General features: G+C 38.4%; 2 protein-coding genes and 1 non-coding gene across 8 annotated transcripts in view; 2 read left to right on the forward strand and 1 right to left on the reverse strand.

Annotated features, from left to right (window-relative positions):
• Positions 1–11,583, forward strand: part of NLRC4 (NLR family CARD domain containing 4) — a 41,884-nt gene extending 30,301 nt beyond the window's left edge. Inside the window, exon 9 of the mRNA XM_067007852.1 lies at positions 10,874–11,583. Coding sequence (XP_066863953.1) covers positions 10,874–11,166 — 293 coding nt within the window. The 3' untranslated portion in view covers positions 11,167–11,583. The remainder of the gene's footprint in view (positions 1–10,873) is intronic.
• The window catches only part of SLC30A6 (solute carrier family 30 member 6), a 60,275-nt gene that overhangs the window by 13,316 nt on the left and 21,723 nt on the right, over positions 1–25,236 (reverse strand). For 3 of the 6 annotated variants that reach the window (XM_059078750.2, XM_067007862.1, XM_067007863.1), the window contains 4 exons: positions 24,895–24,997; positions 23,645–23,692; positions 22,509–22,577; positions 11,741–15,237 (listed from right to left, as the gene is read on the reverse strand). In XM_059078750.2, coding sequence (XP_058934733.1) covers positions 14,737–15,237; positions 22,509–22,577; positions 23,645–23,692; positions 24,895–24,997 — 721 coding nt within the window. In that variant the 3' untranslated portion in view covers positions 11,741–14,736. Of the gene's footprint in view, positions 1–4,936; positions 5,079–11,740; positions 15,238–22,508; positions 22,578–23,644; positions 23,693–24,894; positions 24,998–25,236 lie in introns of those variants that run through there. The other 3 variants (XM_067007864.1, XM_067007865.1, XR_010835588.1) reach the window with 2 other exon arrangements.
• TRNAR-UCU (transfer RNA arginine (anticodon UCU)) lies at positions 18,551–18,623 on the forward strand. Its single transcript has one exon. It is a non-coding gene; the product is annotated as a tRNA-Arg (tRNA).

Consider the following 25,236-nt stretch of genomic DNA (forward strand, 5'->3'; position numbering starts at 1 on the left):
TTTTCTGCATACAGGTCTTTTGTCTCCTTAGGTAGGTTTATTCCTAGGTATTTTATTCTTATTGTTGCAATGGTAAATGGGAGTGTTTCCTTAATTTCTCTTTCAGATTTTTCATCATTAGTGTATAGGAATGCAAGAGATTTCTGTGCATTAATTTTGTATCCTGCTACTTTACCAGATTCATTGATTAGCTCTAGGAGTTTTCTGGTAGCATATTTAGGATTCTCTATGTATAATATCATGTCATCTGCAAACAGTGACAGCTTTACTTCTTCTTTTCTGATTTGGATTCCTTTTATTTCTTCTTCTTCTCTGATTGCTGTGGCTAAAACTTCCAAAACTGTGCTGAATAACAGTGGTGAGAGTGGACAACCTTGTCTTGCTCCTGATCTTAGAGGAAATGGTTTCAGTTTTTCACCATTGACAACAATGTTGGCTGTGGGTTTGTCAGATATGGCCTTTATAATGTTGAGGTAAGTTCCCTCTATGCCTACTTTCTGGAGGGTTTTTATCACAAATGGGTGTTGAATTTTGTGAAAAGCTTTTTCTGCATCTATTGAGATGATCATATAGTTTTTCTACTTCAATTTTTTAATATGGTTTATCACATTGATTGGTGTGTATATAGAAGAATCCTTGCATTCCTGCAATAAACCCCACTTGATCATGGTTTATGATTTTTTTAATGTGCTGTTGGATTCTGTTTGCTAGTATTTTGTTGAGGATTTTCACATCTATGTTCATCAGGGATACTGGCCTGTAGTTTTCTTTCTTTGTGACATCTTTGTCCGGTTTTTGTATCAGGGTGATGGTGGCCTCTTAGAATGAGTTTGGGAGTTTTCCTTCCTCTGCTATACTTTGGAAGAGTTTGAGAAAGATAGGTGTTAGCTCTTTTCTAAATGTTTGATAGAATTCGCCTGTGAAGACATCTGGTCTGGGCTTTTGTTTGTTGGAAGATTTTTAGTCAGTCTCAATTTTAGTGCTTGTGATTGGTCTGTTTATATTTTTTATTTCTTCCTGGTTCAGTCTCAGAATGTTGTGCTTTTCTAAGAATTTGTCCATTTCTTCCAGGTTGTCCATTTTATTGGCATATAGCTGCTTGTAGTAATCTCTCATGATCCTTTGTATTTCTGCAGTGTCAGTTGTTACTTTTCCTTTTTCATTTCTAATTCTATTGATTTGAGTCTTCTCCCTTTTTTTCTTGATGAGTCTGGCTAATGGTTTATCAATTTTATCTTCTCAAAGAACCAGCTTTTAGTTTTATTGATCTTTGCTATCATTTTCTTCATTTCTTTTTCATTTATTTCTGATCTGATCTTTATTATTTCTTTCTTTCTGCAAACTTTGGGGTTTTTTTGTTCTTCTTTCCCTAATTGCTTTAGCTGTAAGGCTACGTTTTTGGTTTTGTTTTTTTTTTTCCCTTTTGCGGTATGTGGGCCTCTCACTGTTGTGGCCTCTCCTGTTGCAGAGCACAGGCTCCAGACGTACAGGCTCAGCGGCCGTGGCTCATGGGCCTAGCCCCTCCGCAGCATGTGGGATCTTCCCGGACCGGGGCACAAACCCGTGTCCCCTTCATTGGCAGGTGGGCTCTCAACCACTGTGCCACCAGGGAAGCCCAGCTACTTTGTTTATTTGAGATGTTTTTTGTTTCTTGAGGTAGGATTGTATTGCTATACTCTTAGAACTGCTTTTGCTGCATCCCGTAGGTTTTGGGTTGTCGTGTTTTCATTGCCATTGGTCTCTAGGTAATTTTTGATTTCCTCTTTGATTTCTTCAGTGATCTCTTGGTTATCAAGCAGTGTATTATTTAGCCTTCACATGCTTGTATTTTTTTACAGATTTTTGTTCCAGTAATTGATATCTACTCTCATAGCATTGTGGTCAGAAAAGATACTTAATACAATTTCAATTTTCTTAAATTTACCAAGGCTTGATTTGTGACCCAAGATATGATCTATCCTGGAGAATGTTCCATGAGCACTTGAGAAGAAAGTATATTGTTGTTTTTGGATGGAATGTCCTATAAATATCAATTAAGTCCATCTTATTTAATGTATCATTTAAAGCTTGTTTCTTTATTTATTCTCATTCTGGATGATCTGTCCATTGGTGAAAGTGGGGTGTTAAAGTCCCCTACTATGATTGTGTTACTGTCGATTTCCCCTTTTATGGCTGTTAGCTTTTGCCTTATGTATGAGGTGCTCCTATGTTGGGTGCATAAATATTTACAATTGTTATATCTTCTTGGATTGATGCCTTGATCATTATGTAGTGCCCTTCATTGTCTCTTGTAATAGTCTTTATTTTAAAGTCTTTCTTGTCTGATATGAGATTTGCTACTCCAGGTTTCTTTTGATTTCCCTTTGCATGGAATACCTTTTTCCATCCCCTCACTTTCAGTCTGTATGTGTCCCTAGGTCTGAAGTGGGTCTCTTGTAGATAGCATATATACGGGTCTTGTTTTTGTATTCATTCAGCTAGTCTATGTCTTTTGGTGGGAGCATTTAATCCATTTACATTTAAGGTAATTATCAATATATATACTCCCATCACCATTTTCTTAATTGTTTTGGGTTTGTTATTGTAGGTCTTTTCCTTCTCTTGTGTTTCCTGCCTAGAGAAGTTCCTTTAGCATTTGTCGTAAAGCTGGTTTGGTGGTGGTGAATTCTCTTCGCTTTTGCTTGTCTGTAAAGGTTTTAATTTCTCCATCAAATCTGAATGAGATCCTTGCTGGGTAATGTCGGTTGTAGGTTTTTCTCTTTCGTCACTTTAAATATGTCTTGCCACTCCCTTCTGGCTTGCAGAGTTTCTGCTGAAAGATCAGCTGTTAATCTTATGGGGATTCCCTTGTATGTTATTTGTTGTTTTTCCCTTGCTGCTTTTAATAGTCTTTCTTTGTATTTAATTTTTGATAATTTGATTAATATGTGTCTTGGTGTGTTTCTCCTTGGATTTATCCTGTATGGGACTCTCTGTGCTTCCTGGACTTGATTATTTCCTTTCCCATATTAGGGAAGTTTTCAACTATAATCTCTTCAAATATTTTCTCAGTCCCTTTCTTTTTCTCTTCTTCTTCTGGGACCCCTATAATTCAAATGTTGGTGTGTTTAACGTTGTCCCAGAAGTCTCTAAGACTGTCCTCAATTCTTTTCATTCTTTTTCCTTTATTCTGCTCTGCAGTAGTTATTTCCACTATTTTATCTTCCAGGTCACTTATCCATTCTTCTGCCTCAGTTATTCTGCTATTGATTCCTTCTAGATAATTTTTAATTTCATTGATTGTACTGTTCATCATTGTTTGTTGCTCTTTAGTTCTCCTAGGTCCTTGTTAAACGTTTCTTGTATTTTCTCCATTTTGTTTCCAAGATTTTGGATCATCTTTAGTATCATTACTTTGAATTCTTTTTCAGGTAGACTATTTCCTCTTCATTTTTTTGGTCTGGTGGGTTTTTACCTTACTCCTTCATCTGCTGTGTGTTTCTGTGTCTTCTCATTTTGCTTAACTTAACTGTGTTTGGGGTCTCCTTTTCGCAGGCTGCAGGTTCATAGTTTCTGTTGTTTTTTGGTGTCTGCCCCCAGTGGCTAAGGTTGGTTCACTGGGTTGTGTAGGCTTCCTGGTGAATAAGGCTGGATGTTGTCTTTCTGGTGGGCAGGACTGTGTCTGCAGGTGTGTTTTGGGGTGTCTGTGACCTTATTATGATTTTAGGCAGCCTCTCTGCTAATGGGTGGGGTTGTGTTCCTGTCTTGCTAGTTGTTTGGCATGGGGCGTCCAGCACTGTAGCTTGCTGGTTGTTGAGTGGAGCTGGGTCTTATTGTTGAGAAGGAGATCTCTGGGAGAGCTTTCGCTGTTTGATATTACATGGAGCTGGGAGGTCTCTGGTGGACCAATGTCCTGAACTCAGATCTGCCACCTCAGAGGCACAGGCCTGACACCTGGCTGGAGCACCAAGACCCTATCAGCCACATGACTGCTGGTCTTGCGGAGTCTCCTGGAGAGGCCAGCCCAAAGGTTTTGCCTTTCTTAGTGCTGTTCCAAGTTATGGATCTTTCCTTCCCTTAATTTCTAACTCCACTTCGATCTCCTCTACCCACTCACTTTTCTTAACCCACCAAATCATATCATCTTGGCTGTCATTATTTCTGGCTTCCCTGCCATTCTGGTTGACATTGGAAGCAGGTGGCTGCTGTGACAGACTAATTAGTTAGCTAATAAATAATCCCTCTCAGGTAACCTCATACCTAAAGCAAGTTGGAAAGGATATGTCTTTTCTTCAAGGAGGCTGTTAGGGCGTGTGTAGAATTAGAATTATAGGTGGGGGAGGCATTTTTAGGTAAAGACCTTTTACTATCTTTCAAATCTTTTAGTAGGTAGTTGCTTAATTTGACCACTTCTGAGGATGGCCATCGAGACCAGAGAAGGAGATGGTGTGTTTTATTAAGAACTAAGCTAGGCAGTAAATTGCCATTTCACTTTAATAGCCTAGTGCCTAATCGCCTCCATAGGTAAATGAGAAATTTAAACTTAACAGAAGACAGCTGACTCTTGGAAATTTAGCTGTTATGATGTACCCCAAAATGCAAGTGAAAAAAATGACTAAATGAACACTCAGTAGTAGTCGCTAATTTGTTCTCAAAGTGTTTTTAAAAAGAATTTGTGGAATTATCATTATATGTCTAATAAAACATAACATTATTATCCCTGTTTTATAAACAGGGATATCAGAAGGTTATCATACTGAAGCAGGGAGAGGGTTACAGACAGAAGAGTTGATTAAAGGAGGGAGAGAGTGTAGGTGCTGGCATGGCTCCCCTCCAGCCATTTCCTCCACCTCCCAGAGGTATAAAAAGCAGTCTGCTTGGGCCTGAGGCGTAAGCTGAAGAGTGAAAGCCAAGCGTTCTCTGCCTTTGGTCTCTAGCCAAGTGATGAGACTGCTACCTGTCAGGCCCCTGTAGAGGCTCCATCATTATGAAGTGGTTAGGTGCATTTGTTTGGGAGTCAGACAGACCTGCCCATCCCCTCCGCTTGGTAGATGTATGGTCTGCAGCAACGTGAAGTCTCTGAGCCTCAGTTTGGTCATCTGTCAAATGAGGAAAATTATGATGTCTACCATATGAGAGGTTATTGTGCTAATCCGTAATTGAGCTAATGCATATTAAGAACTTCAACACTGACCCACTGTATATGCTCAATAAATGGTACTATGATCATTATCCTCTGGGGGGCTTCAAGGGGAACCAGATGCTAGGGTCATTTTCCTTTAAAAAAGATCTTCCTTGGCCTGCAAAATAAAATATAACCTGCTCGCTTTTGATGTATAAGACCCTTTATAACAGAGTCTCAATACACCTTCCTCTCCACCTTCATCTTCTGCATGCCTCCCCACCTATGTGAGGTTCCATCCTCATGGAACTCTTGCCAGTCCCCAGAAATGCTTTTGTATATGCACTCCCTCAAGGAAGTCCTTCAGCTCCTCCTATAGTCCTTTAAGACCAAGCTGACATATCTCCTTCCTGGTGAAACAGTCTCCTTATGCTCCCTCTTCTGCACCCCTACACGTAACCTAGATGGTTGTTTTAAGCCTCTTGTCCTGAGTCTTTCGAACTTTTTTTGACTAGGACCCACATTTTAAAAATACATTTTATCTCATGATCACATGTACATATACATTTTTAAAGTTTCACAGAAAGTAATTATCTTTTGCTATGTGTGATACACTCTGTTATTTTCTATTCTTTCTATCTATCCAATTTCACTTAAAACAAATGCTAATTGCAATCCATTAAATTCATCTCATGTTCCTCTAAAGGAGGAGATACCCTGAAGCTTTAAAAAAACACTTATCCAAAAAAGGAACGCTGTTTCACTGTTGGTAGGAATGTAAGTTGGTGCAGCCACTATGGAAAACAGTATGGAGGTTCCTTTAAAAACTAAAAATAGAGTTACCATATGATCCAGCAATCCTACTCCTGGGCATATATCCTGAGAAAACTCTAATTCAAAAAGATACATGCACCCCAGTGTTCATAGCACTATTTACAAGAGCCAAGACATGGAAGCAACCTAAATGTTCATTGACTGATGAATGCATAAAGAAGATGTGGTGCATATATACACTGGAATATTACTTAGCCATAAAAAGCATGAAATAATGCCATTTGCAGCAACATGGATGGATCTAGAGATGATCATATTAAGTGAAGTCAGAGAAACACAAATATGATATCACTTATATGTGGAATCTAAAAAAATGATGCAAATACTTATTTACAGAACAGAAATAGACTCACAGACATAGAAAACAATCTTATGGTCACCAAAGGGGACAGCAGGGGCAGGGGGAGAATTTGAGATTAACATATACACACTACTATACATAAAATAGATGGGCAAGAAGGACCTACTGTACAACACAGGAAACTATATTCAATATTTTGTAATAATGTACAATGGAAAAGAATCTGAAAAAGAAAAAATATACATACATATAGAACAATCACTTTGGTGTACACCTGAAACTAACACAACATTGTAAATTAACTATACTTCAATTTTTAAAATGGTTATTAAAAAAAAACCCACTGCTCTAATCCATATCCTGGATCCAGGGCTTCTGTTTCCATGGTCATTTCTGGCTCTGCATTTCTGTTCTTGTGTGACTCTAGATCTGTGTAATCTTGCCTCCTGCAGCAATTCCTTTCCCTATCCTCCAAGTCAGGGGTCCCCAACCGCCGGGCCTGCAGACCAGTACTGGTCCTCGGCCTGTTAGGAACTGGGCCGCACAGCAGGAGGTGAGGGGCGAGCCATTGAGCAAAGCTTCATCCACCGCTCCCCATTGCTCCCATTACCGCCTGAGCCATCTCCACCCACCAACCCACACCCGCTCCCCTGTCCGTGGAAAAACTGTCTTCCATGAAACCAGTCCCTGATGCCATAAAGGTTGGGGACCACTGCTCCAAGTGACTGAGATGGGTAGAACAGTCACTTACCCTTAATTTCTACTGGAAGGCCCCAGTATAATTATAGATGTAGCAGATTTACTGAATGCTTATAAGTAATTGGGAAGAGTGGGATTACATGATAGTTCTGAATAGCAGATTAAATTTAATATTGGCACTTCCCCATTCCCAATGAGATGCAAGAACATTTCTGCCAATTCAGGCTCTAGTTGCCTGTCAACTACCCTGTCTTCCTCCATCACCATCTCTTACAGACCCCAGCAGTTCCAAAACGAACAAACAAAAAATCCCTCCATGTTATTATGAAGAGTAATTCAATTATATCTAGCACCCTAAGCCCAAACTCGGTTCAGGACCTTCCTTCACATAGCCAAAGACATATTAATGTGCTCTATAAACAACAGGCTTCAGTTCTGTGTCTCTCCTCTACCTCTCCACCACTGGGCTCTATAAACATCAAAGAGCAGAATAGATTTATTTCCTCCATAATATGAATCATGTTAAAAGGCAGATGAAGCCAGAATTAGGGTTCATTTTGTTTTTGTACTTTTTTTTTTTTTTTTTTTTGCCCTATGCGGGCCTCTCACTGTTGTGGCCTCTCCCGTTGCGGAGCACAGGCTCCGGACGTGCAGGCTCAGCGGCCATGGCTCACGGGCCCAGCCGCTCCGCGGCATGTGGGATATTTTCCCGGACCGGGGCACGAACCCGTGTCCCCTGCATCGGCAGGCGGACTCTCAACCACTGCACCACCAGGGAAGCCCTATCTATCAGTTTTTAAAGATGCTCAGATCTCTCTCATTTTAAATAAAACTCTTCCTGACTCCTATCTTCCTACTATGGCTATCAACCCCTGTCTTTCCCTTCGAGGCAAAAATTTATGTACCCTCAGTACATCTCCACTTCCTGATCATCCTCTGCTTCCTACTCATTCCAGCTGATTCTCTACACACTTGCATGTGTCTCAATTCAATGGAAATTTTCCAAAGTGTTTCACTTACCTGTGTAAAAGTTGACACTGAACACTCCCTCTCCTTTTCGAAATGTTCTCTTGACTTCCACGCTACCTTGGTTACTTCTCAGTCTCCTTTGCAATGGCAATTCCTCTACATAGATATTAAATGCTCCCAATTTCTCTTAAAACTTGGTCCTAGGTGCTCTGCTCTTCTTCCTTAGAGATTACATTTAATCTTTAAGTGCCATTTTAAAATTATGACTCCCAAAATTTTGTTTCTAGCCCATCAGCAATCTGGGACTATCAGAGAGAAATCATCACTAGCTCAGGGATCTATTTCACCTGTTCTAACTTAACCCTTTTTTAGATGACATAGTTTGACTTAAATGGTTGAGGCTGAACTCTCTTATCCAGCATGTTCTCAAAAACACAGCCATCACATCTGAACTCCATTATCCAGTTTGTTCTCAAAAAACAAACAAAAAAAAAACCCCACCACAGACCGTCATGTTCTAGCTCAGTGGTAAATCCTGGGCCAAATCATTCTGCCACATGGATCCTGATAATTTTCCAAGTGCTCTTTCTTGTTTTCTAATCGTATTCTTTTAAAAAAAAATAGCATCTTATTTTTGTTGTGTTAGACGCAGTAACTTTTTAGGGTCTCTGAAAAAAACTAGGTTTTTGAAGTTCGTTTTTTCTGTTCCCTATGTTGCCTCATTTTTGTTTGGCTTTTAGTCAAAGGAACAGCATTCCTTGTTGGCGGCTGTTCTCAATTGTCTGGTATTCCTATACTGTTCTCTTCACATTTTAGAGGCACAAGTTGATAGGAAGCTCTGTGCACCTGAGGGAGGAGGTTATGTTCACTGTGGGTGATGAGCAAAGAGAAATAGACTCTTCCTTTGTGGGGCCTTTCCTTGGAGACAATTCAACACTACCTGAGAAGGATCCTTACTCCTGAAGCATGTAAGCCCAATTGCCACTGCTCTGGAAACAAAGTGGAGTTGCAAAGCCTACTGCCTTTGTGTGCTCCCAGGGCACCCTGACCTACCACAGCACCTAACACCCATCTAATTATTTTTTTAAAAATTTATTTATTTTTATTGAAGTATAGTTGATTTACAATGTTGTGCCAGTACTTACTTTATAATGTATGTTTTCATACTATATTATAAGCCCAATGAGACAGAGACCATGTATGTCCTTTTACATATCCTCAGCACCTAGCACAATCCGGGGTACACAGTAGGCACTCAAAAATGTTTGCTGAATGAATAAATGGTAAGAGCTCTGGGTCAGGGGAACTACAGGGTGGTCTCTGGCAACACTAGTTTTGTTTAGGATGTAGGAACCTTCAAGGATCAGAATCCTTCTACCCAGAGGATTTGAGATTCTGCCTGAAATTTGGATCGAGCCATTTGTGTTCTCCACAGCCCATGTATAGCCTACAGCTCTAAATGTCACAGATGCCTCTTCTCTCAGTAGTCTGCTCCTCCGCAGATTAAATGAACAAAAGGCATGCCCTTGATTATGGATTATATTGCTTGTTCTTGGTTCTTGTGCTTGCACACATTCTAGTAATTATGCAAGAAGCTCTCTTATTGATACTGTTCTTTAAGCTTGGCAGACATCCTGTGTAAAGAGCTTACCCTCTGAGGATGGAATGGGCTTGAAATTCTTCTTTGTTAAAGTTCCTTTTAGGTGATGAAATCTGTTCTACTAGTTGGGAAGGAGAAATGAAGTTGCTCTTTGGGGAAGGAGGCTTATATACAGATACGCTAATTGGCAACCAGTATTTTGACTGACCACATGCCATGCTGGGAAGCATATGGGAAAGAAGGCAGAGGCAGAAAGGACCTGAATATGAGGGATAAGAGAGAGCAGGAAGAAAGTTACCTGTAAGGAGGAGAGAAGGGCTCATTATGGGAAGGAGAAAGTGAGGCCCTATGTACAAGCTAGGCTGGGCACAGGCTAAGCTGGTGTAACAAAAGATCCAACCACACCTTGGCTTACAGAACACAGAGCTTTATTCCCCTCTCCTATAATACTCAGAAGTGGGCAGTCCAGGCAGTTGGGGTGGCTTTGCTCTGTGCAGTCTTTCAGATCCAGAAATCTTTTTCTTTACTCCTCCATTCCTTAGGGTGTTATCTTTGATTTCATGGTAATGGCTAGGATGTTTACTTTCCCTTTGTAGGAGGTACTTTAGAGTGCCCTATTCTGTAAGGAAAAGAGGAAGTTCCTGAGGAGTCTAGGGAGGGTTAAAAATAAGCCCAAGCTCCAAATCTTGAGATACTGAAGGAACTTACTCAAGTTCACAGTTAGGAATATTCCATACCCAAAGAAACAATAGTTAGGTAGTGTTTGCTTCTTCAGAAGAGGAAATGACCTAATATTGTCTCAGTCCGACTCCAGTTTTGAAAACAGGTACTGAATATTTTAATTGCATCTCTCATACCTCAATTTTTTTTTTTTTTTTTTTTTTTGTGGTATGTGGGCCTCTCACTGCTGTGGCCTCTCCCGTTGCGGAGCGCAGGCTCCGGACGCGCAGGCCTAGCGGCCATGGCTCACGGGCTTAGTTGCTCCGCGGCATGTGGGATCTTCCCGGACCAGGGCACGAACCCGTGACCCCTGCATCGGCAGGCGGATTCTCAACCACTGCGCCACCAGGGAAGCCCTCATACCTCAATTTTTATGCAATTTTCCATTTCCTGGAAGAGTCAGGAAAAGGGAAAAATACATAATTCATTTATATTGGTTTTCTATACTAATTACTATTTATCAGATTCCCTTACGTTTTAGGCAAAATATAATTTGTAAATATAAAGGATCAGGTTCACAATCACTGCTCTAACTACAGAGAATTCTGATTTCTTTCTTAAGCAAAGCACTAGTCCAAATATGGTCTCTTAAAAAAAAAAAAGCTGTTTTGCTTCCAGCTAACATACTTATTTCTCTCTTTTTATTCAGGTGCATTTTTTGAAAAGAACCCTCTGAAAAACTTACAACAGCTGGATGTGGCAGGAAATTGTGTGAGCAGTGATGGATGGCTTGCCTTCATGAGTGTATTTGAGAATCTTAAGCAACTGGTGTTTTTTGACTTCAGTACTAAAAGACTTTTACCTGATGCATCATTAGTCAGAAAACTTAGCCATGTGTTATCCAAATTAACTTTTCTCCAAGAAGCTAGGCTTGTTGGGTGGCAATTTGATGACGATGATGTCAGTGTTATTAAAGGTGCTTTTAAACTAGTAACTGCTTAAATAAAGGGTACCCTAAGCCCATGAATGCTCTGGGGACCCCATTACTTTCAGCCTGGTGATTTAAAAATCTTTGCTCATCTAGTCCAAGAGTCTGGAAGTAAATGGCAATCCACTATACACCTAAAAAATATCCTTCAGTGTCTGGCTAACTCACCCCTTCTCAACTTTTTCTTCTTTTACTGATATCAGGATGATGTGTGGCACCATCACCTCCTTAGCTGGCCTCTTCCATGGAAATCTACTTTCTTAGTTTCATCATTCAAATAAAAAGGAGAAGGAAAAGAGGAGGATGCCAAGAAAATGAGCCCAAAGAAAAGGAGGAAATGGGAGGGAGTTTAACTTGACATCTATAGATAGTTCTGGTGTCCCATCACTTCTACTAGGAGTATCAGTTACTTGAAGGGGACTCCTGTTTATCCTTGTATTCCCTCTGGTCTCAAGAATAGCAAGTCACCAAAATTTATATATTGTAAGCACATTTACTTAGTACAGGGCCTGGCATGTACTATACTCTCGACAAGCATTTGCTGAATATGGGATAAAGTTCCCAATAAAGAACAGGCCAAAATTATTTAAAAGCAGAGAGAAAACTCCACGTATATTCTTTATTCAAACAGTTTAATTCAAACAATTTGGAATGTAAAAAGTATTTTCTTACAGAGAAGCAGATCAGACTCCCCCAAAAGATCAGCAATCTTTAGTTAAGCAAAAAATTGGCAGTTTATGAGTAGCTAAATCAGAGGCTTGAATGAGTAGCTAAACCAGTTGCTGATACATGTATGTAATTCCATCTGTGACTTCAGAGATTAAGGAAGAAAGAAAAAATGGACCCCATTATTTTTGTACCCTATGGAAGCTAAGGGTACCCTGCCCTAATCTTTTCCCCACCACCTCCAAAAATAATCCTTCCCCACAAAGGAAGAAGTCTAAGAAAAATCTGTATAATCTAAACAGATTTAAGTCGAGGCAAATCTGAAATAAACAAAAACCAAAATGGTGTCAACCTGTAGTTTACCCTCTGCTCTCAATGGCATCTCCAATTAATGGCTCGGGTATTGGCATAGGTAACACTTGGCCTGTATGTTGAGGTAGTCACTGAAAAGAAATACTAGGTACAATATTCTGTTTCACAAGTGGGCACATATTCTGCAGATTTAGTCATACTATTTTAGAGCTGACAGTTTCCAGATCAACTACTTTATTTCCCACCCTAACTTTACAGGTGAGAAACCTCATAGAAGTTAAAGGACTTGCCCATGATTATAAAACTACTTATATAGTGGCAGCATGAGGATCAGAATCCAAATCTCTTGTCTTCTAGTCCAGTGTTTTTTTCCGTTATAATATAGCAATTTCTCAAACAGGATTAATCATATTCCATGAAGTTTGCTCTTAATCACAAACCATGGGTCAAGTACTTAATTCAAACTTGCTTCTTTGTCTAGCTTCAAGTAACTCTGTGGCAAGATTTACTAGTAAGGCTACTACATCTAGGCCTATGCTGGGCAAGCTTATTTTCATATCCAGAACCTGGTCAGATCTTGGCAAATAAGACTTCTTTATATAATAATGCCTGGAACAATGTCACCTGAAGCAGTTGGCATTACTGAATTTCAGCAAGTAGAGCCAATTCTTTCAGAACCCATATGCAACTTCTCAAATAGTGTAGGTGGGTCTCAAAGCACCTTTGGAAAGATAATTAATTGCACAGGTGTTACCTCTAAATGAGTGTCGAGGAAATAGGCATTTAACATAATCTCACAGAACTGTGTTCAGTACTTGGGCACTTCAAAAATCCCCTGGAGATGGAGAAGACATGCATAGCATGGCAGCACATACCTCTTAATCATCACTCAGTACATGGCAGTTCTTCAGATTTCATGCATGACCCGAATTCACGTTTAGATGAGGTCAATGGAGGAAAAATCACCCTGTAATAGTAGACCAATAATAGGTATAGTAATAGTTGGAGAACATAAGACAAATGTCAAGGAACAGGTTGCCTTATCACATTTTACAAAGTTTCACTTTCCCCAGCAGTCAAGGTAGCGTGGGCTCTATTTCTTCAGCAGGTCAAGTGCCTGAACAGGGTTGCAGATGTCAAAGACAATGATCAACTCCTCATCAAGCAAAAGTTATTTGGGACATGGTCACTTATTATCACAGGATGACTACAATTCTGCTCGACAGAGATGGCTTCTTAGATGTTTATGATGCTACTGTAAAGAAACAGGATTTGGGAGTGCTGCTCATATTTAAAAGAGGACGAGTTTATTGAAGAAACTTGCAAAATCTAAAAAAAAAAAAAATCTTCTCTAGATAGCTGCTGATGGCTGGAAATGTCATAAATCTTCAGGAGTACTGGATTCTAGAAAAGTTGAATCCACTCTCAAAATCCATTTTTAAAACCTAATTATAAAACTGATGATAAAATGAAAAAAAATCTCATAGGTAATCTGTGACTGCTGCTTGTTATACTTTTTATAAGTAATGCTGGCCATGTTAGAAAGTCCTTAACATTTGCATTTGGAAAATAATTTACATGATTCTCACACTTCGATTCACTATTTTCAATAAAGCAAAACAAAATAAGTTAGAAACTGCCTAATGCAGATATAACAATACTGTATTCTATAACCTAGGGTCCACTATGTTTTGGTAAAATTATATAATGTAAACTCAAATTGTTCATGCAACTTTGAAAAAAGATTAAATTGTATTACTACGTATGGAATTCCACCTATTTTGGTAATATATGTGATATATTTTGTTAATAAAATGAGAAATTAAAGTCAACCAATGAAAAGGTGACAAAAAAGATAAATCTATCATTATGTCAGTATTTGGTTAAATGTTAAGACAGAAAACTGGGATTCCTTCACTGCATATCACCTAAGGATTTGGTATTTATTTAACCAAAATAAAACACTTTGAGAATGATGGGCCACTTACAAATGTATTTAAATTTTTTAATGAGAAAAACTATTAAAAAACTGATAAGTAAAAATTTTAAATTGTGCCGGATGTTAAAATATGTTTTTAAATTTCTGATAAAAATGTTTGCTTTTACTTTGCAAGACATAATTCAGGAGGACCTCAAAGGAAAATATAGCAATTATGTTTGGAAAACCTATAAAAGAGAATTTTACTTTTAAAATGGACTTTTCCTTTTCCTAAAATATGTACTCAAGAAGCATGTTTATAAATTTCACTGAAGAAAGTATTATATTTTTAATAATGTGACAGATCCACTCCATCAAGGGGCTCTCTTATAAAGCTAGTGTTATATCACACTGCAGTCAACTACGAAACCAAAGATAGCAAAATTCAAATTTAGAGAAACAGCTTTCTAAAGGAAGCCTATTTAAAGCCTATAACATTTAGAAGGTTCTCACTGCCCCAAATACATTTTACAAAAATATAGTTTCATTGGTTTCATGAAATGTGAACAAACCTACTATTCTCTAATTAGAGTAAATGATTGAACAGTCGATGCAACGTTGGATTACTAAATAAACTGAAAGTCAAGGAGTCAATATTCCTCATAAAAATAAATTAAATTACAGTACATCATGGTCTTGGTTGTCCAATTCTATTGTTAGTTCCATATCTACTTGGTATATTTGTAAAACCAGTCCTGAATCCTTGGGTTGCTCCAATTCCTGGAACTCCAAGTCCTTGATTAAGCATGCTGCTATAAGGTGTGTGTCCATGATTAACACCCAAACCATAAGGTCTTGTTTGAGTATTAAGAAGAATAACTGGGCTCACGTTTTTTCCAGGGGTGTTAAATGAAAATTCTGGAGGTGGACTACTGGGTTTAGCTGGAGTTGATGTAACAGGGTTGGAATCGTCAGTACCCTTTAAAGGAGGCATTGGGATTATGTGATGATCTGAAAAGTTTAGGACATTGGCTGCAACAGGCCCAGACAGTAAGGCAGGCCTGATCCAATCATCCTTGAAAATCTGAACAGTCAGAGTAGATACTAGTGTGTACAGCCTGTTGGTCACATGAGCAAGAACCATTTGTTCATTTGCATCTCGTCGAATTCTCACATGAACAGATCCAGCCTAAAAGGGACAAAATCATATGAAAGAGACTGCTTAGAATTGTACTACCGAAAATTCCATTAGAAATGAACATTTTATTTATGATTTGGTTGTAACATTACTTGGTATTTTCTTTAAAACAAGAGAAAACAATGTCTTGATATTCCTTAAAGACTACTTAGTAGTAATTATCAATGGTAAAGAGTTAATAAAATAATTTATGACTCTAAATAAAATGTGACTTTTAAAAATATTAAAAAAAGAAATCCATGTAGGAGGAAGGCAGACATGTTGTAACGCAAGGCAGAATACAAATGAAGTATATGGAAAATGTACTGAAAGGGCAGAGAAGGCAGGTATTAATTCAATTGAGGAAGACTTCAAAAGAAGATGGCATCTGATCTGGGTTGGTGGTCAAATGAAATTTCAAAAGGCAGAGACAGGCATTCTAAGCTGAGGGAACAGCAATTAAAACCCATGGCATGTTTGGGCAAGAATAAGCAATATTATTATATAAAAAGAAGTACAATATTTCAGGGAGCAGAAAAACAATGAAAGAGAGAAAAGAGAGGAAGAAAAGGAAGAGGAAAGGAGGAAACAAATAAGGAAAGGAAGAACAGAAAGAAGAAAGAAAGATAGGTTAGGTAATAAAGGTAAAAAGAAAGGCTAGGAGGGGGTTCTAAGAACCATGAATAAAGAGTTTTAGTTGTAGTGATCAAACAGAAGTAAAATAGTGTTCAGAAAAATTACAGTTATGGATAATTGCTAATTAGTTAGGAAATGACTGCAACAGTCTAGGTTAGAAATGAAGGCTGAGAGATAGGACAGATATAGTGGGACCAGAGAGGGACAGATGGATTCATGAGATTCCATGGGAGATCTTAATTCTCAACTGGATATAATGAATGAGGGAGATGAAGTCATCAAAGACGATCTCAAGGTTTCTAGCCTAGGTTACTAGGATAGAGAGCACCAGGCATTACAGTGATGGTTAGAAGTATGCTGATTAATTTGATAAGATGTTCATCATACATTTTGTCTTTAAAAGATAGTAAAATAACAGGTACAACAATGATCATAGTTTGATTAAAACACACACACAGAAAAATACAAAGCACGATATCACATGATCATCTCAATAGATGAAGAAAAAGCATTTGACAAAATTCAACATCCATTTATGATAAAAACTCTCGACAAAGTTGGTATATAGGGAACATATATCAAAATAATAAAGGCCATTTATGACAAACACACAGCTAACATCATACTCAATGATGAAAAGCTGAAAGCTTTTCCTCTAAGATCAGGAATAAGACAAGGATGCCCACTCTTGACATTTCTATTTAACATAGTATTAGAAGTCCTAGCCACAACAATCAGAGGGGAGTAAGAAATAAGATGCATCCAAATTGGAAGGGAAGAAGTAAAATTACCACTATTTGCAGAAGACATAATACTATATATAGAAAACCCTAAAGACTCCACCAAAAAACTATTAGAACTAATAAATGAATTCAGTAAAGTTTCAGGATATAAAACTAATATATAGAAATCTGTTGCATTTCTATATACTAATAATGAACTATCAAAAAGGAAAATCAAGAAAATCCCACTTACAATTGAATCAAAAAGGATAAAATATCTAGGAATAAATTTAACCAAGGAAGGCTTCCCCGGTGGTGCAGTGGTTAAGAATCCACCTGCCATGCCAATGCAGGGGACATGGGTTCTAGACTTGGTCCAGGAAGATTCCACATGCTGCGGAGCAACTAAGCCCGTGAGCCACAACTATTGAGCCTGCACTCTAGAGCCCGCAAGCCACAACTACTGAACCCTGCGTGCCTAGAGCCCGTGCTCCACAACAAGAGGAGCCACTGCAATGAGAAGCCTATGTGCCACAATGAAGAGCAGCCCCCCCTCGCTGCAACTACAGAAAGCCCGTGTGCAGCAACAAAGACCCAACACAGCCAAAATAAATAAAATTAATTAATTAAGAAAACAAAAACTTAACCAAGGAGGTAAAAGACCCATACTCTATAAGGCACCAATGAAAGAAACTAAAGATGATACCAATAAATGGAAAGATAGTTTGTGTTCATGGACTGGATGAATTAATAGTGTTAAAATGTCCATGTTAGGCTTCCCTGGTGGCACAGTGGTTGAGAGTCCGCCTGCCAATGCAGGGGACACGGGTTCCTGCCCCGGTCTGGGAAGATCCCACATGCCGCGGAGCGGCTAGGCCCGGGAGCCATGGCCACTGAGCCTGCGCATCTGGAGCCTGTGCTTCGCAATGGGAGAGGCCACAACAGTGAGAGGCCCGTGTACCACAAAAAAAAAAAAAAAAATAAAAAAAAAAAAATGTCCCTACTACACAAAGCAATCTACAGATTCAATGCAACCCTATGAAAATACCCATGGCATTTTTCACAGAACTAGAACAAGTAATCCCCAAATTTATGTGGAACCACAAAAGACCCCAAATAGACAAAGCAATCTTGAGAAGGAAGAACAAAGGCATTATGCTCCCTGACTTCAAATTACATTATAAAAGTTACAGTAATCAAAACAGTATAGAACTGGCACAAAAACAGACATATAGATCAATGGAACAGAACAGAGAGCCCAGAAATAAACCCACACACATATGGTCAATTAATCGACAACAAGGATCTAGAAAACACAATGGGGAAAAGACAGTCCCTTTAATAAGTGGTGCTGGGAAAACTGGACAGTTACATGCAAAAGAATGAAACTAGAACATTTTCTCATACCATATACACAAATAAACTTAAAACAGATCAAAGACTTAAATTTAACACCTGAAACCATAAAACTCCTAGAAGAAAACACAGGCAGTAAGGTCTTTAACATCAGTCTTCTCAGTACTTTTTTGATCTGCCTCCTCAGGCAAGGGCCACAGCCGCAAAAATAAACAAACGAGACCTAATCAAACTAGGAAGCTTTTGCACAGTGAAGGAAACCATCAATAAAATGAAAAGGCGGGCTTCCCTGGTGGCGCAGTGGTTGAGAATCTGCCTGCTGATGCAGGAGACACAGGTTCGTGCCCCGGTCCGGGAAGATCCCACGTGCCGTGGAGCGGCTGGGACCGTGAGCCATGGCCGCTGGGCCTGCGCGTCCGGAGCCTGTGCTCCGCAACGGGAGAGGCCAAGGCAGTGAGAGGCCCGCGTACCGCAAAAAAAAAAAAAAAAAAAGAAACCTAGTGAGTGGGAGAAGATATGTGCAAATGATATGTCCGATAAGGACATAAAGAACTCAGACAATTCAACATCAAAAATTTAAAAACCCAATTAAAAATTGGTCTTGGGGGACTTCCCTGGTGGTCCAATGGTTAAGACTCTGTACTTCTACTGCAGGGGGCACAGGTTCGATCCCTGGTGGGGGAACTAAGATCCCACATGCTGCATGGTGTGGCCAGGAAAAAAAAAAAAGGGCTTGGGATTAACAAACACACACTACTATATATAAAACAGATAACCAACAAGTACCCACTGTATAGCCCAGGTAACTCTGCTCAATATTTTGTAATAACCTATATAGGTAAAGAATATGAAAAAGAATGAACATATGTATATGTATAACTAAATCACTTTGCTGTACACCTGAAACTAACACAACATTGTAAATGAACTACACTCCAATTAAAAATAAGCGGGGGTGCAGGCAGAGGACATGAACAGGCATTTTTCCAAAGAAGACATACAAAAGGCCAACAGGAACATGAAAGGACACTCAACACCACTCATCATCAGGGAAATGCAAATCAAAATCACAATGAGATTTCACCTCATACCTATCAAAATGGCTACTGTCAAAAAGATAAAAAGTAACAAGTGTTGGCAAAGATATGGAGAAAAGGGAACCACAGTACATCACTGGTGAGAATGTAAAGTGGTACAGCCACTACGGAAAATTGTACAGAGGTTCCTCAAAAATTAAAAACGAAAGTACCATACAATCCAACAATTCCACTCCTGGGTATTTATCTGAAGAAAATGAAAACACTAATTCAAAAAGATAAATGTACCCCAATGTTCATAGTGGCATCATTTACAATGGCCAAGATAGGGAAGCAACCGAAGTACCCACTGACAGATAAATGGATACAGACATGGTATACATGTAGAGTGGAATATTACTCAGCCATAAAAAGTGAAATCTTGCCATTTGCGACAACTTGGATGGACCTGAAGGGTATTATACTTAGTGAAATAAATCAGATGGAGAAAGACAAATACTGTATGTTTCCACTTATATGTGGAATCTGAAAAACAAATGAACAAACAGAATAAAACAAAAATAGACTCACAGATACAGAGAACTAATGGTTACCAGAGGAGAAAAGGGTGAGGGAAGGGGCAAAATAGGTGAAGGGTTACTGAGAGATACAAACTAACAGTTATAAAATAAGTGTAAGTCACAGGGATGTAATGTACAGCACAGGGAATACAGTCAGTATTTTATAATTTAGTATGGTGTATAATCTATAAAAATATCAAATCACTATGTTGGGGGGAAAAGAGAATGACAGCATTTATCTCTAGATGGTAGAATTATTAAGGATTTTTGTTCTTTTTGACTTAATTGTAAGTTCTAATTTTTCTAACAATGGGGTATATTTGTAAAATAAAAATACGTACTAAAAAAACAAGCGGGCTTCCCTGATGGCGCAGTGGTTGAGAATCCGCCTGCCAATGCAGGGGACATGGGTTCGTGCCCCGGTCCGGGAAGATCCCACATGCCGCGGAGCCTGTGCGTCCGGAGCCTGTGCTCCTCAACGGGAGAGGCCACAGCAGTGAGAGGCCCGCGTACAGCAAAAAAAATTAAAAAAAAAAAAAAAAAAAAAAAAAAAAAAAAAAAAAACAAGCAACAAACAGAACAAAAATATATAGTACATAAAATATATAGCAGACATTGCTGATTTTTAGATAAACTCAGATTTCAAAAAAAGAAAAAACTATAACAGCGCCTAAATTAGCAAAATAGTTGGCTTAGTTACAATGGGTCTAAATCTATGGCTTGAGCACTAATATGAGAGTTATTGCTAATCATGAGATAAAGAAAATATCTTACTGCTTGAATTTGACTTCCATTTTATTACTTTTAGGTAAGACAAGCCATGTCTACAAATCAAGTCATCTTTGATTTCTCCCTTTCCTTTACCACTGTGAGATGGTAATCTCAGTTTTCACTATACAAAATTATAAAAGATAATGTATCTCCTCTTTCAGTCTGATATGGAAGTCAAAGCAATTAAAATAAGTGAAAACCTTTTCCAAGTATGAGCTTGAACAGTGTCCTATGATAATGGTGTTTGCATTAATCTATGGCTTTTGTGACAATTATTCCTGGCAGCTCAAAAGCTTGTTTTATTAATTTCCTTTGTCTTAATTAGGCAACACATTGGTGTAGCTGTTGGATGGCCAAGTTCTGAACATCAGAGATGACTGTGTTTATAAGCCACCCAGCTAAATAAAACACTTGTCTACTAGTTTGTTACTATCAATACAATCAAAAGAATGAATAAAAGTGAACTGTAAGGGGGCTTTCCCTGGTGGCACAGTGGATAGGACTCCACGCTCCCAATGCAGGGAGGGCCTGGGTTCAATCCCTGGTCAGGGAACTAGATCCCACATGCGTGCTGCAACTAAGGAGCCCATGAGCTAAACTAAGGAGCTCGCTTGCCTCAACCAAGACCTGGCACAACCAAATAAATAAATAAATATATATATTTTTAAAAAGTGAACTGCAAGGGATTTCCCTGGTGGCGCAGTGGTTAAGAATCCACCTGCCAATGCAGGGGACACAGGTTCGATCCCTGGTCTGGGAAGATCCCACATGCCGCAGAGCAACTAAGCCCATGTGCCACAACTACTGAGCCTGCACTCTAGAGCCCGCTAGCTGCAACTACTGAGCCCACGTTCTGCAACTACTGAAGCCCATGTGCTCTAGGGCTCTTGAGCTGCAACTACTGAGCCCATGTGCTGCAACCACTGAAGCCCCCACGCCTAGAGCCCGTGCTCCACAACAAGAGAAGCCCCCACTCGCCACAACTAGAGAAAGGCTGCACGCAGCAACGAAGACCCAATGCAGCCAAAAAACAAATTAATTTTTAAAAAATCTTTTAGGCATAGAAGCAAAAAGATCAAGTCACATATAAAGGTGAAAAAAAAATCAGACTATGTATCATCAGGTTTTATCACCATAATGCTTTATGCCAGAGGAAAATGGAGTAATATATTTAAGAAACTCAAGGAAATAAAATATGTGCTCAAGATTTTATATCCGGCTAAATGATTTTCAAGTATAATGTTCACAAATGTTTTCAACATTCAAAAATTTAGGGAATATTGTTCCCAAGGGCCTTTCCTGAAGAATTTACTAGAGAATGAGTTTTAGATATCCAAAATGACTAGAGAGGGGAAGAGAAGGAGAAGGAAGAGATGAAGCAGCCATTTTCTGCTGAAAGAGTATAAGGCTGAAACTAAAGACTGCAAAGTAGTGATATCATTGAGCTTTTGGACCAACCCTTATCTGCCTACCTCTGAAATCTGTGTTATGTTACAAAAGTCAAATCCTTTTTATTTAAAATGATATTGTAGAAGAGTAGTATTTAATAACATGGAAAACTGTTCATTATATATTAAGTGAAAAGAGCAAATTATAAAACAGCATGACCTCATTTTCTAAAGAGAGTAAGTATACAAGTATTAATACCAAAACATCAATAGGATTATGGTTGTTTAAATTTTTTTTCTGGGTACTTTGCTGTATTTTCCTCATCATTCCTGACACAGGAATAAAATCATGCCATAACAAAATCTCTTTGGTAATCAGGTCTAAATTGGACTAGAAAACACGGAATTTTATGCTGAAGCAGCTGTTATCATAACTCTTTAACATATTCAGCAAAAATCTCCAAAATTAGAACGGTAATAAAAAAGAAAATAATTGCACATTTTACTTCTGCAACATTTTTGTATTTAGGAATGTATGACTATGGATTTTTATTTTTTGGACAGCCCAGTATTGACATCATTTAGTTTGAAAGGAAAAAAATGAATGAAGAAAAACATTCCTTAATCTCAATTAGGTTCCTAAATCCATCTACATTTTTTACTTTATTGAGCAGAAATGTGAATCAAAGGATCTCCAAAAATTTTAAAGAAATACTTTTTTCCGTTTTAAAAAGTATAAACTATGTTTATGAACTTGTTTTATAACTATGTTTTAAACTATGTTTAAACTAAAGTAATATATAGAAAGCATACCAATGAGCCAAAACCTAGGGTCCAAAAATGCTCATTTCGGACTTCCAAAACTCCATCCAAGGTAGATACCTAATCAAAAACACAGAAATAGGGCTTTTGTACTTGACCTATCCAACACAATTCAGTCACATTATGGATTTGCTGTAAGCCTAGAAATGACATGGCCAAACCCTGCCTGAAGACACTTATTAGCCAAGAGAAGTCCCAGACCATTCACTCCAGATACCATTTCTGCTTGTTCAGTACTGAGCCAGGGCCTTCTTTTCCAGTTTCTTCTCTGCACCAATCCCTCGAGAATCAGGCCTTTACTTCCCTCATTCACACCTTGTTCAACAGTGTGTAGTTCTTTTCATCTTATTAGTATAGTATGTATTTATATCCAGCACTTGTGGTATCAGAATTTATTTGTCTTCTCAATCATTTCTTTCTCCGGATTCCCTTTTAACACATCTCTGTACAATACAGGATGTTATTTGGATGTGGGCCAAAAGGAAATTCCAAGGCCAGATATACAGTGTGTGGCCCATTGATACCGTGGCACAGAACCCACTAGCTGAAGCAAGTGGCCAGCTATATTGATCAAAGTGGCCTCTGTGATACTGACAACCAATAGTTTAAAACACTCTCAACATCCAAATAATTTGATTATCTTATTCCTTCATTAGTTAACAGTTGGAATTTTATAACAATACAAAATCTAAACCTACAGAGCAAGATATTAGGTGCTGAAGCAAACACCATGTAAAGGTGGCCTCTGACTTAATCAAAATCCTATGTTTGAATACAAAATCATAAAAATCACAGCATTTATATAGCAAATAGTGTGGTCTTTAGACCATTACCGTCTACATTTATTGGGCTGGCCAAAAAGGTCGTTTGGGTTTTTCAAAACATCTTATGGAAAAATTCAAATGAACTTTCTGGTCAACCCAATATTTCAAGTGAATCTGGCTTCCAGACTGCGCAATTCATCAAATTGTTCTATTTTTGTCACATGTTATGTCTCCTACTGTATCATTGTAAAGAACAAAAACTTCCCTAAAATAAACTTCTAGAAAGAGTTGAAATTATTTGTACCCATTCTTTGCTTTCTCTAATTATAAATTAAAATGATTTAACTTATTATTCCATCTTACCTCTCTGATAAGTTTGTCCAACTGACCAATAACATGGGGTGGTGTTGTCTGGGGAAAAAAATAAAATAAAATATGAATCTAGAGATAGAAAAAACTTTTGCAACAGTAGTCCTGACACTAAAAATATGGGGTTTTACACCAGCCTTTGCTTTGTTTCACATGTGCCCTATCATGATTTAGGGAAGAAAGGCTTTAATTGACCCACTAATAAAGCAGCATCAGGAATCAGCCCACGCTTATTTTTTACATTGCAAAAAAGCTGCTATCTCTAGAACCAAATAAGCCTTAAAGAACCAAATAATCAACAAAAAATCTTTAAGAAAGTAAAATTTTGTATAAGGCATAGCACTATAAAACTAACCTTATTGTTATTACTGCTTCTGGAGAGGGAGATACAACCCATAAGTTTTAGAAAGGGCATGAGGGAAAGAAAGAAGGAAAAGCAGTGCTTACACATTCATCTAGTCCTGGGAAACTACCTTTCTATTCAGGTGCTTGTCTATAGGTGTTCCTATTGTTTCAATAAGTAGTGATTTCTCATTTTAAATTTAAAAGTCTCACTAATTCAAGAACAGAAAATAAGAAAACAATCATAACCAGATTATACAATAGCCAAAGCACATTTATTAGGGGAAAATGAATATCTAAAAAAGATTTGAAGTAATATTGTTTTCACTTGAAACATTATTAGAGGCAAAATTTTTTCATTTATGCTTTTGTCTGACAACTACATGAAGATCTGTGCCTATTTTGTGCATCAATAGAACTTCATCTGGTTCTTTTTTTTTTAAAAATAAATTTATTTATTTATTTATTTTTGGCTGAGCTGGGTCTTTGTTGCTGCGTGTGGGCTTTCTCTAGTTGCAGCGAGCGGGAGCTACTCTTCATTTTGGTGCGAGGGCTTCTCACTAAAGTGGCTTCCCTTGTTGCAGAGCACAGGCTCTAGAGTGCAGGCTCAAAAGTTGTGGCGCACAGGCTTAGCTGCTCCGTGGCATGTGGGATCTTCCCGGACCAGGGCTCAAACCTGAGTCCCCTGCACTGGCAGGCAGATTCTTAACCACTGCACCACCAGGGAAGTACCATCTGGTTCTTACTATTCAAATTTCAAAGATTATTGTTTGGCTTCATTTCCAACAGAGCCCTCCAGTAGCTAAAAATTTCATCATCTGGTAGAAGAACCCATATCGTTTTATAATCTGGTAAAAGAACATAGCTAGTTTTAAGCATGCATATTGAAAGAAGACCCTTACCTGGAGTAATACTTTCCCACTGTACACACTCATGGGATACATAGTGCCAAATGTCATCAGAGCAATGGCTATGGCTGATGCAGTATCTACGGCAAAATAATTACTGAAAAGAAAAAAAAATTCTAAATCTTAAACATATGCTTCATTGGACCAAACTTTAATTATCTAAAGCAACAGGATTGTTTTACCACAGCTGGCCACTACTGGCAATGAGAGCATCTCAAAGTAAAATAAAAGGTTTTCAGAATCCTTTCTTGCCAAAGTTTAGGGGGAAATATCTAATAATTATGTTAATTAGTGTGACGAGAGATGATGAAGAAAAATAATGTGAGCATTTCCCCA

This window comes from Kogia breviceps, chromosome 11 (genome assembly GCF_026419965.1).
Source record: "Kogia breviceps isolate mKogBre1 chromosome 11, mKogBre1 haplotype 1, whole genome shotgun sequence".
Classification (NCBI taxonomy): Eukaryota; Metazoa; Chordata; class Mammalia; order Artiodactyla; family Physeteridae; genus Kogia; species Kogia breviceps.